General features: G+C 38.1%; 1 protein-coding gene across 10 annotated transcripts in view; it reads right to left on the bottom strand.

Annotated features, from left to right (window-relative positions):
* ubr4 (ubiquitin protein ligase E3 component n-recognin 4) overlaps positions 1-13,346 on the bottom strand; it is a 196,896-nt gene that overhangs the window by 136,363 nt on the left and 47,187 nt on the right. For all 10 annotated transcript variants that reach the window (XM_039756137.1, XM_039756142.1, XM_039756141.1 and 7 more), the window contains exons 29-32: positions 12,267-12,479; positions 9,074-9,175; positions 2,344-2,444; positions 764-1,151 (exon numbers count right to left, since the gene is read on the bottom strand). In XM_039756137.1, the coding sequence (XP_039612071.1) occupies positions 764-1,151; positions 2,344-2,444; positions 9,074-9,175; positions 12,267-12,479 (804 nt within the window). The remainder of the gene's footprint in view (positions 1-763; positions 1,152-2,343; positions 2,445-9,073; positions 9,176-12,266; positions 12,480-13,346) is intronic.

Below are 13,346 nucleotides of genomic sequence, written 5' to 3'. Positions count from 1 at the left end.
TGTATTGTTTAACTGTAAAGTACAACTCCAGAATGGACGTTAGACAAAACACATATTACAAGTTTCATGTACTCAGTCAACCAACACCATCACAATCTGTCACATAAAAATAACGTAACATATAACGTAATAAATTTGAGTATGCTAGTTAAATGCTATTTGCCTTCTCAAAATCTGATTTCTTGGAGTAATCTCACAGCTTACTTTCACAAATGTGTAACAGTTAATCATTTTGTTGCTGCAGAGCTCTCTCTTGTCAACTTTCTGAAAACAGTACGCCTAGTAGTTTTATACATAAACTGGATTAAAGTTCTCAAGTTTTATTTTTCCACATGTTCCACCCTCAAAAGTCTCCCATTGCATGTTTTCAGAAACACTGTAATATAAGTTGTAGTAATTTGACTAATTTCAGCCATTAAGTTTCAATAAGAAAAGCATTTTAAGCAGAACAGTGTTGTTTTGTTGTAGGACATAAATGCTCATTGCTTAACTGCCAACACGCACTTGCAAGTAGTATGGAGTAATGCAACATAATCAATAGAATTAGCACACAGTTTAAAGCCAAGCAAAATGACACCTATTATTGGTTAACTAAAAAGATTACAATATGCAAGCTTTTGATGCAACTCAGGCCCCTTCTTCAGGCATTGCCATTAATATTAACATGCAGGTTGTGGGTCACCTACACTTTAGTATCAGAATTCAGCTTTTCTTTTAATAAAAAGTGGTAAATGCTACATAAAATTCGCAACATAGAAATTACCATTTTGCTAGCCAGTCACAGGCTGCTCGGTGAAGCTGTAGATGGCCAGCCCCTTGACCGCCTCCAGCTAACGTGGCCATGACAATGATCAACTCAGGAAAACCAGCTCCGTCTCCATTTGATAGCATCTCCATTGCCATAGGGATGAGTGTGTTCAGAAGCACAGTGCACACACCTTCTCCCACTTGGCTGTTCTCACGAATGATATAGGTTGTAAGCAGTTGAAGCAGCTGACGGTTTTCTTGTACAGTTTCCAGTTGGTCAGAATCTTTAGGTGTTGAGGCAGTCATTCTTGTTAGCCAGGCTTGTAGTCGAGGTGGCTCTACACAGGCCAACTGAGCCAAAGACCCACAGAGGCATAGAAGACTGGGATTTGGACTCTTCTCCGCTAAAGTTATAAGAAAATAGTTTATTTAGCCTTTAAAAAATTTTCATGTAAACAATTAGACACTCATTGAAAGTTTGATTCTAATTCAGTTAAAAGGCAAGAACAATTACATTTACTTTTTTGGTTTACTTTGTCAGTGAAACAGATGGGTGAAAATATTTACTTTCTGTAAGAAATTGACTCTTCCGACTTAAAGCAGGAAATATATAGAAAATCTGACAATGACTAGATAATAATTTTAATCTGAAACCTGTGTATGGACAAGTTTATAATTGTTATATCAATATTTGAAGGGTTAATGAATCCCCTGGCAGTCCTTGGCACAGGAAAGGAAACACCCCAGGACAGGCCCACAGAGCTAGTAACACACACACACACACACACACACACACACACACACTCTTAAACCATTCACACATAGGTCAAGATTGAGTGTCTAAGCAACTTGAACAGCAAATTTGTCATGCAGGGTAAAAGTGGAATATTCAGAAACAGTACTTGAAGTGAAACCAAATTATTAGCAGCATTCTTTTTATAGTGACACATTAGCATTCAATCCAACAATGGTCTCCTTTGAAACATCAAGCAGGGCAATACAGTGGGAGGCAACAGACCCCTCAGGAAGCTTCAAGCAGTGTAGGTACTATGTAATGGTATTCACCAGTAAGCAAAAAAATGTAGCTGGTACTCTAAGTTGAAACTGGAACAGCACTACTTAGAAAATGATCATAACGAGAATGTACAGCAGTGTCAGGGTATGAGAATGTAACCCATGACGCTTAAACTATAACACTTCAAAGTTATACTACAGGCCAGAGATTTTCAATCTTTTTCATCTCATGGCACACAGACTAATTACTAAAATTCTGCAGCACACCAAAAAAAAAATATTTTTGCCGATTTGACAAAAAAATATAGAATTTTGGAGTTACAAACAAAAAATAGTAATCCCTACCCTTTTTGGTCGAAAGTGGCCTTAAAAACAAAAAAAAAAAAATAAATCCTTTTTTATTTATTTATTTTTTTAACTCTCTATCTCTCTCTCTCTCTCTCTCTCTCTCATATATATATATCTCTCTCTATATATATATCTATCTATATCTATATATATATATATACACACACACATACATATATACACACACAAATAAAATACAATACCAATGTCATCAATAACCAAGGCTCTACTTACTCAGCTGAAAGAGTTTAGTGAAGAACTTCAGTACTCTGTTGCAATATTTCGCAGACAAATTCTCATTAGCAGTGGCCATCATAATCTGAACAAGCTCCCCACTATTAGAAACAGAAAAAACAAAGTCTGGTCAATACTAGATCTATCTAAAGAATTGCTCTGTCAGGAAGGCATGTTTAAGGTACCATAATGGAATTAACACAGCCATCAAAATAATCTTGTTGAAAGATAAATATTGTTTATACTACATAAAATTTGAAATTTAATTATAGGGGGTAATGAGGAAATCACACAAGTCACAAATTTGGTTTGTTAAGATTTCTACTAATTATACATTCTAGGATTCTATGTGAAATACCACACCATGCCACATTAAAGGTCTGGGTACTTCAGTAAGCAGATGTTCTATTACTTTCAAATAGGTTTACAGTACACATTGTTTGTACACACAACTTAGAATTTCACTCTACATGTAACAATTTTAGTACTACTATTCTTTATTTATTCAAAGCTTAACTTAATGTAAAGAGCTCTGTAAGCTGTGCTATTTCTTTGAAGGACAGGTGATTGGCGGACACCAAACTTCGTCCTGTATCCAAACAATGCCATCTTTCGCCTTTACGCCTGATGCAGCTGCATTGTTCTTATATGTGAGTGGACGTTTCTTGTGGGGAGGGCTTCTGTTCTCTTTCCTTGATCTGAGTTCACCTCTGTTATAGCGCGTCTTTATTTGAAAACAGCAGTATCAGATCAGGGCGAACGTGAACACGACTGAGCAAATTAAAACATCAACCACCTACCTTAACCTGCTTTCTTTTTTCTTTGGTTATATTCTTGAATAAAAGCGCACTTGTTTTGTTATACTTGTACTTTTTATGAAAGTGTTTACTTGATATTTGGACTTCAGGCTTCACACCTTATACACATGTTGTAAAGACGGTCCTTGGGTGTGTGTGGGAACTGTTAACATTTGAATCTGATGATTGTATATTGCACATCACTGACTTCTCTATACTATTCTGTCCTCTGCATCTCCTGGAGTTAAAAAGAAATACCAACATGGAGAAATATGTGGACACTGGACAAGATCGGAACAAAAAAAAAAAAAATTCGATCACGATCTACAACCGCATGAAAGTATGCAAATGAATATAATGTTGCATTAGTGCAACAACGTTTTCCAAAATGTGCAATTCCGGTTCATAAAATGAATTATTCCAAATGTCTCATATATCCAAGTCTCTCTTTTTTTGTCAGCGCGGCTTTGACATCATGGATCAGAAGGTGCATACTAATTCAGCGAGAGCAGGAACACTCAAGAATAAAACTAAATAAAAAAATTCACATCCATAGTCACTCTCAGTCACGCACACCACTTACATCCACGTCCACAGTTTTCCCAGTCCCATTCGCGCACAAGATCTGACATGGTTTTCAAATAAAGAAGGGGTATAACAAAATAAGTTTGTATGTTATACCACGTCTTTATCTGAAAACGGCGTCAGATCCAGGGGGTGTGTGGGAGCTTGAACGCGAGGGAGAGAATAAAACTAAAAAAGAAAAAAAAAAACCCTAACTTTAACTATAAATTTACAGATGCAAATTAAATATATGCTTTTATTGTATGATATTAATAAGACCAGCTCACTACTGAAAATGGTAAATTTGGGAAGCAGCTGATATCGAAACCACAACCTCTTGACTGGAAGGCAGCAGTTCTTTGCACTGCAACACACAAGACGCCTACCGTAACCCGCTTTCTTTTTTCTTCATTTAAATTCTTGAATAAAAGTGCACTTGTTTTGTTATACTTGTACCTTTCATGAAAGTGTTTATTTCATATTTGTATTTCAGGCTTCACACATTATACATTTCATGTCTGCATTTTCTCAATTATTACTAAAACATGAAAGACGTTTCAGTTATAACTACGTTTTTACATAGATTGTTGTTGACACGGAACACACATGAAATGTATGTATTCCAAATGATGTACTATTTTGCCCTATAAAGCTCCAGCACATCACTCAAAGATAAACACTGAGCACTGAGAAACTTCTTTGTGAAATGAACTGCAGCGGTGGGCGTGGACATGTGATACTAGGCTGCTTGCTGCTTATCACCACATTCACAGGACAAAAGATGCTGACGGAGAGGTGAGAATGGATTTAAGGTGGGCCGGATTTACAAGCTTTCTTATGGGCTCTGGTAATTCTAGTGTTAAGTCTCCTGATACTACAGGGCGAATGGGTACGCGAGTTCAGAGACAGTAGTGGTCCACAAACTAGTTGCAGATACCCATTTTCTGTGAAGTTATGAGTGAGCACTGTTTTTCACTCATGAAATACCTGAATTTCACTAATGACGATGACTGTGATGACGGCAATCATAGAGCACTGAAATAGTATCAACTATGAGACATGTAGCAGGCAATCATACAGGATAAAAACAGGAGGATGTTCCTGATGGTAATGTATGTTGTGAAAAGGCTTCACAGACCAGACCAAGGGGAAATTCACATACTCCAGCAGCAGCATACTGATAAAGAACAATATTAAATTAAAGAGTGATAACAATGAAGGTATAACAGACAGACAATAATTTTGTATAATATTAACGTTTACCCCCCCGGGAGGAACTGAAGTGTCGCATAGTGTGGGGGAGGAATGATCTCCTCAGCCTGTCAGTGGAGCAGGACAGTGACAGCAGTCTGTTGCTGAAGCTGCTCCTCTGTCTGGAGATGATCCTGTTCAGTGGATGCACTGGATTTTCCATTATTGACAGGAGCCTGCTCAGTGCCCGTCGCTCTGCCACGGATGTCAAACTGTCCAGCTCTGTGCCTACAATAAAGCCTGCCTTCCTCACCAGTTTGTCCAGGCATGAGGCATCCCTCTTCTTTATGCTGCCTCCCCAGCACACCACCATGTAGAAGAGGGCGCTCACCACAACTGTCTGATAGAAGGCTGGCGTCCTTCAACATCTGCAATAAGATGCTGCAGATGTTCTAAGTATAGTCAGCTCTGTCCTTTCTTACACAGAGCATCAGTATTAGCAGTCCAGTCCAATTTATCATCCAGCTGCACTCCCAGGTATTTATAGGTCTGCACCCTCTTCACACAATCACCTCTGATGATCACGGGGTCCATGAGGGGCCTGAGCCTCCTAAATGGAAGGATGTCATGGATGTAGCACATTGCAGCCAAACAGATACAATTCAGTATCAAGATCAACATGCTGTATGAAGCACACTCTGGGTATCATCTAGAACTCAATACTTTACTTTGGTAGAGGGACCCTGTAGTTTGACATTCCATCCTGTCATTTGCAAGCAACAGATTTAAAAAAAAAAGGCAATAAATGAAATAGATCTTTGTTTGGAACACACGCATTTCATGTCTGTTCCTTTTCTACAGTAATCTGTGTAAACACATTGTTAAAACAGAAACGTTTTTTATATTCTACTAGTAGATGACAAAATGTAGGCATAAACTATATAATGTATGAAGCCTGAAGTATCAAAGAAATACTTTCACAAAAGATACAAATCTAACACAACAATTGCGCTTTTATTCAAAATATAACTGCAGAAACAAAAAGCCGCCTTAACATGCGACATTGACACCCGCTTATTATGACTGCCTCCGTGGCGCAATAGAATCAGCAACCGGCTGGGAATCAAAAGGTCGCGAGTTCGATCCTACACCACTCCGTTTTGAGAAGTAAACTGCTCTTAGTCTTACTATTTTGGAATAAAAACATACATTTGATTTCAGTCAGTAACAGCCGGTGTAATTTATGACACTTGTAAAGGTTAGCTTTGGATTTTTTTTTTTAGTAAGGTTTTATTATCTCAGCCGCGTTCACAAGCCCAAACACACCCCACCCCCGCATCTGGCACAGCTGTTTTCACATAGACCCGCTGTAACAGAGGTAAACTCGGCTCCCTTCTACATCGGAGCAAAAATGCACATACCATTGCTTGCATACTAAAGTGTCAGCAGGCACTTTTCGTTGCATTACACACATTTTTGAGCATGCCCTCTGCACACTACTTGTGACTTTAGGCTTTAGGAAGTATGGTATGTTCATTCTTGCTCCGATGTAGAAGAGAGCTGAGTTTACTTACCTCTGTTACAGCAGGTCTATGTGAAAACAGCAGTGTCAGATGCGGGGGTGGGGGTGTATTTGGGCTCGTGAACGCAGCTGAGATAAAACGGGACTAAAAAAAAAAAAAAAATAATAATGATAATGCAACTGACAGCAAACAACTGACTATGGGTGGCAAGCCACTTTCAAAAGATCTCAGGAATAGAGTTGTGGACAGACATAAGGCAGGAGATGGATACAAAATAAAACTCAAAGGCTTTATCAATCCCAAATAGAACAGTAAAGTTCAGAATAAAAAAGTGGCAAGTGTTAAGTACTACTAGGACCCTCCCTGGATCCGGCTGTCCCTACAAACTGGATGGGAGTGCAAGGAGGAAACTGGTAAGAGAGAATACCAAGAGACCAATGGCCACTTTGAGGCAGTTACAGGATTTTATGGAAAAAGAGAGGTCATTATCTGCATGTCACAACAATTTCACAAGCGCTCCACAATTGTGGCTTGTTTGGGAGGGTCACAAGGAAAAAGCCACTTCTAAAGAAAGGCCACATTAAGGCTCGTTTGAGCTTTTCCAGAATGCACCTTGAAGATTCTGATGCCTAGTGGTAAAAGGTCTTATGGTCAGATGAGACCAAAATCAAACTATTTGGCCTCAATACCTGGCGGAAATCCAATGCAGCTCACCATCCACAACACGCCATACCTACTTTCAAGTTCTTGAGGAAAATCTGCTACCCTCTGCCAGAAAGTTGAAGATGGGCAGAATGTTCACCTTTCAACACGACAACGACCCGAAGCACGCAGTGGCTGAATGAGAAAAAAGTGAATGTCCTCATGTGACCCAGTCTGAGCCCAGACCTAAATCCCATTGAAAATCTGTGGAAAGATTTGAAGATAGCAGTCCAACGATGCTCACCATCCAATTTGACTGAACTTGAACAGTTCTATAAAGAAGAGTGGGCAAATATTGCTCAATCTAGATGTGCAAAGCTGATAGAGAAGTATCCCAACAGACTCAGGGCTATCATTAAAGCAAAAGGTGGTTCAACAAAATATTGACATAGGGGGGTGATTTCTTTATTAATCTCAGTATGTTTTGTTTTTGATTTTTTATAATTTTTCTGAATTGTAGCTGTGATATCTTTCACTTGGATGTTATAAGTTGCATTAAGTAAGTAAAAATGGGAAGAAATGTGTGTGTTTTCATTTAAGGTTGTAAAGCAAAAAACAAAAAAATGGGACGATATCTATATAGATATAGACAGAGATAGAGAGTTGTCTTTGAACAGATCTCCAAGTGATTTAATCCCAAATGTTTTCCAGGCATTAAAAACTGCAGATGTATTTTTAATATCTGATGCTCTGTGCTGAAGGCATGATTTATAGAAAGAAAGAAAAAAAAAAGTTAATGACTGGACAAAACGCAGCACTAACCCATAAGGAAGAGGAACAACTATAGAAAAGGTGGTGTATTGTACAGGGAAAAAAAAGACACAATCATGTTTGTCATCTACAATCAGGTATAAAATGAAAGGAGAAAAAAATTTGGCAAAGCTCAATGGTTAACACTTGCATTATAAACCTTGAGCACGAGTACCATAGCGCTGTAGTAGGTGTTTTGCAAAAATGAAAAATGGAGTGAAAGAGAAGTAGAGGAGGAAGCTATGTCCTACAATCCAGCACCAGTCAGGAGTGGAACAGTGACGTCTAGAGAGGGCTTAAGCCCCTGATTGTTCTCGATTATACGCATGACAAAGGCGGTAAGCCCCAGATCCTTTTGTTCATCATCAATTAACCAACAGCACTATAACTAAGGCCAATTGTACACATATAATATTTCTATATTTCTTAGGCTTCTGTAAAAGCCAAATTTCCCCATGGGGAAAAATAAAATACTATCTACTTATTTTTATGAAAGCATATTCAAATATTAAAGAACAACGAGAATTGCATCCAGGAAAAACAGATATACAGATAAACAAAAAAAAATATAAAGAAAACTCAAAGCAAAACCATTTTTTCTTGCATTTTTTATACAGTACATTTGTGCTATTTTGAAACTTAAATATGAGGGATCAATGTTAGCTACACAAAGGCATTGCTTTTTGCAAATATGACAAAATTACAACTCTGCTTAATCCAATAAATGTTAAAAGGTCTGGTGCATGTTCCTATAGTATTTGGTTTAGGACTAAACAACAAACAAGACTCCAGTCAATCTCAACCAAGCACATACAAATTATGGTATACTCAATTTTAAGTTAATATATTCATTTAACATGAAGATAGAGAATTAGAGAACACAGAGAAAAGTTCTAAACATGTGTGAGGACAACATGGAAATAAGAACAGGGTGTGAGATCTGAACCCTGGAAGCTAGATCCATGCCACAGAAGTATTAACCAATCAAGTTATTTGCAAATATATTGAATCCAAAAATTCAAATGGACCATAACTGAATGGATAAGAAAATTAAGCAAGAAAGAAAAAAGGGAGTCTCATGAACTGCCTGGAGACAGCAAATCACTATGAGGGTCATAACAGTACAAATTTAACATACTTTTCAAGTATTAACTATAAATATTTGATATCACCACTGAGCACCATATAAAAACAGCAAATTACCTTTCTGAAAAAAATTCCTCCAAGGCCTTGCGTGCTTGGCTACTCTCCAGTTGCTTCTCTAGGTACTGCAAGCACTCTTCAAGGACAGATTCATCAAGACCACTGCAGAAGACCAAAGAACATCAAAATTCAAGTTTAACACTGTCTCTATGTCAGCATTACTCCACCATGACTAGGGTTTCTGAAATTTAGTTCCAGGACATTTTAGTTAACTATCATTTAGAAACTTTAAATTATTTTTTTAATACACAATCAAAGAATAACAAGTACAGAAACAAATTTTGAAGCAAGTGTTACTAATTAACTACATAATTAAAATAATATACATGTATAGCCATTATGTTTTATATATTAAGAAAGGTAACTGTATCAAAACTGGCCCTTTGCACACTTATTTTCAAATGCATGGTCTTGAAAGCTCATGGGGAAAAAACATTTCCATTAAACAGCAGTGTAATACTAAAATACACTAAGAATTTAATAAAAGTGTTAGAGACTGGTTGTCAACCATGGCAGCAAGCGGTGAATGTTTTTTTTTTTTTTAAAAAAGATTGCAGAAGCAAAAAATTTTAATGTAATCCTGCACAGTACACCAGTTTACCGCAACTCGTTTCTCAGCTTACCCATCTATAAGTCCCTTGCAGTCATATGGGGTTTTTCACATTTTCTTCCTGAACAGTGCACTAACTGATCTATCTGCAAGTTTTCTTGATCTTCCAGATCTCTCCTTGACCTACACGGATCCCATTGTTTCTTAATATTTTGGACTGTTTATTACTATTATTTATTACTAGCTGGAAGCACTCTGATACCCTCTACAACTTCCCCCTGCTTTGTAGATATGTTAGTTTAACTTTAAGATTCTCAGTCAGTGACTTATAAAGGCTCATAAGTCATTAAGTGCTGCATAATGTGTGAAGAGTCAAAGAAGTTGTTAGGCTCAGGAACTTTCACCAGTTGACAATTCATTATTTACTATTATTATCTTTTAATTTGTTTTCTGGAAATCAAATAAATCATACATATACATATACATATACATATATATATATATATATATACACACACACATACAGTACATATACACACACACCTAAAGGATTATTAGGAACACCTGTTCAATTTCTCATTAATGCAATTATCTAATCAACCAATCACATGGCAGTTGCTTCAATGCATTTAGGGGTGTGGTCCTAGTCAAGACAATCTCCTGAACTCCAAACTGAATGTCAGAATGGGAAAGAAAGGTGATTTAAGCAATTTTGAGCGTGGCATGGTTGTTGGTCTGAGTATTTCACAATCTGCTCAGCTACTGGGATTTTCACTCACAACCATTTCTAGGGTTTACAAAGAATGGTGTGAAAAGGGAAAAACATCCAATATGCGGCAGTCCTGTGGAAAATGCCTTGTTGATGCTAGAGGTCAGAGGAGCATGGGCCGACTGATTCAAGCTGATAGAAGAGCAACTTTGACTGAAATAACCACTCGTTACAACCGAGGTATGCAGCAAAGCATTTGTGAAGCCACAACACGCACACTACAACCGCAGAAGACCCCACCGGGTACCACTCATCTCCACTACAAATAGGAAAAAGAAGCTACAATTTGCACGAGCTCACCAAAATTGGACAGTTGAAGACTGGAAAAATGTTGCCTGGTCTGATGAGTCTCGATTTCTGTTGAGACATTCAAATGGTAGGGTCAGAATTTGGCGTAAACAGAATGAGAACATGGATCCATCATGCCTTGTTACCACTGTGTAGGCTGGTGGTGGTGGTGTAATGGTGTGGGGGATGTTTTCTTGGCACACTTTAGGCCCCTTAGTGCCAATTGGGCATTGTTTAAATGCCACGGGCTACCTGAGCATTGTTTCTGACCATGTCCATCCCTTCATGACCACCATGTACCCCATCCTCTGATGGCTACTTCCAGCAGGATAATGCACTATGTCACAAAGCTTGAATCATTTCAAATTGGTTTCTTGAACATGACAATGAGTTTACTGTACTAAAATGGCCCCCACAGTCACCAGATCTCAACCCAATAGAGCATCTTTGGGATGTGGTGGAACGGGAGCTTCGTGCCCTGGATGTGCATCCCACAAATCTATATAAACTGCAAGATGCTATCCTATCAATATGGGCCAACATTTCTAAAGAATGCTTTCAGCACCTTGTTGAATCAATGCCACGTAGAATTAAGGCAGTTCTGAAGACGAAAGGGGGTCAAACACCGTATTAGTATGGTGTTCCTGATAATCCTTTAGAAAATAAACGTCAATGCATGGAAGTGTGTGCATCTGTCCACCCCGGAAGTGAGAGGTGGAGTCGAAGTAAGGGCTCTACCTCCAAGAATACACAAGCCAGGCCAGCATGTAGGCAAAGCGAAACCTCACTTAGCAGCTAATACAGAAGCGAGGCGAGCACATCAGCAAAACACTATTCCTTTTACTTTTCCACCTGCCGCTAATACACCAGCGAGGTGAGTTTGAATAAAAGCGCACGTGTTTTTGATATTTGGACTAAAGTCTTCACACATTACACATTTCACGTTATTATTAGTATAACATGGAAAAAGTTTCTGCATTAAGTATGTGTTCAGCATTTCCTTTCATCCTACACTTACCCAGATCTTTGTAGACACAGAAAACACATGAAATGCATGTATTCAAAATAATATACTGTAATATTCACCCTATACAACTCCATGTAACTCGCATGCAGATAAGAAGCCTTCAGCTGGGAGAACTTTTTGCCTGAGTTGTGCTCCGTCAATTAGGGCGGTGTGATAGCAGGCTGCTTGTTGGTTATGCTGATTGACACATTTATAAAAAAAAAAAGACACTGATGGAGAGGTGTGAAGGAATTTAAGGTGGGCCGGGATTACGAGTTTTTTCGTAGGCTTCAGGGATTCTAGTGTTAATTCCCTACACACTGCTGTTTCTGTTTCAGTAAATTCATTTTTGGTTCAACCATTATGTCACTGATAATTAGCACCAGTCTAAAAAAATGTGCTCCTTTCTACTGACACACCAATCCAGAAGACATAAAATAACCATCTAAGACAGATATGTTTGTACAGAACATATAATTAAATGGCATTGTAACAAAAATCAATCGGTTTATTAATTTGTTTAATCCAACTGAAGGGTTTTGGTGTAGATAACAGCACTAGAAAAACTAAAGAATTATACCTGCTCAAATCAGAATGGTTGGCAAGAATGTTATAACAGCCAGTAATGAGCTTTTTGTAAACTTGCGACACAAAGTCATCAGATTCAGCAGGACCAAGAATTCTTTCCAAAGAGGTGCTTCCAATCTCTGCCACACTTTCTGTACTGCTCTCCAAGAGCAATGGCAATAGTGTCTGTATCACCTGAGAGTGATTAACTTCATCCGGACACCAACTGTAGGAAAAAAAAAAAAATCAAAATTACTCAGGTCACTAATATCTTGATGATAATGATGTTAGTTAATAAAATTTGAGGGAAAAAAAAACTATTGTAATGACTTTATTTGCTGACCCAATGCTATGTCTTCTGAGTCTTGCTTAACCAGATTGTGATACACTTTCTTAGGTGCCCCTGGACATCAAATACCCCACCGCAAACCTATTGTATATTGATTAACATTCTTCACCTGTAGTACTTCTGATTCTAATCTTTGAACAAAAGACATTTAGGATGTTTTTACAGATTGTGAACAAGCAGAGCACCCTAAATGACATGGAAAATTTAAGTGAAACAGTGCTCAAAATGTGTAGTAGCTATACAAAAATGTGACTTTAGAAATAAAATAAATAAATAAATATACACATACATACACACACACACTGCCTGGCCAAAAAAAAAGGTCACACACTCTAATATTTCGTTGCACCGCCTTTACCTTTGATTATGGCACGCATTCGCTGTGGCATTGTTTTGATAAGCTTCTGCAATGCCACAAGATTTAGTTCCATCCAGTGTTGCATTAATTTTTCACCAAGATCTTGCATTGATGATGGTAGAGTCTGACCGCTGAACAAAGCCTTCTCCAGCACATCCCAAAAATTCTCAATGGGGTTAAGGTCTGGACTCCGTGGTGGCCAATCCATGTGTGAAAATGATGTCTCATGCTCCCTGAACCACTCTTTCACAATTTGAGCCCGATGAATCCTGGCATTGTCATCTTGGAATATGCCCATGCCATCAGGGAAGAAAAAATGCATTGATGGAATAACCTGGTCATTCAGTATATTCAGGTAGTCAGCGGACCTCATTCTTGGAGCACAT

This window comes from Polypterus senegalus, chromosome 6 (genome assembly GCF_016835505.1).
Source record: "Polypterus senegalus isolate Bchr_013 chromosome 6, ASM1683550v1, whole genome shotgun sequence".
NCBI classification, from domain to species: Eukaryota; Metazoa; Chordata; class Cladistia; order Polypteriformes; family Polypteridae; genus Polypterus; species Polypterus senegalus.
The sequence above is the reverse complement of the archived record's forward strand: the minus strand, read 5'-3'. Positions and strand labels throughout refer to the sequence as shown.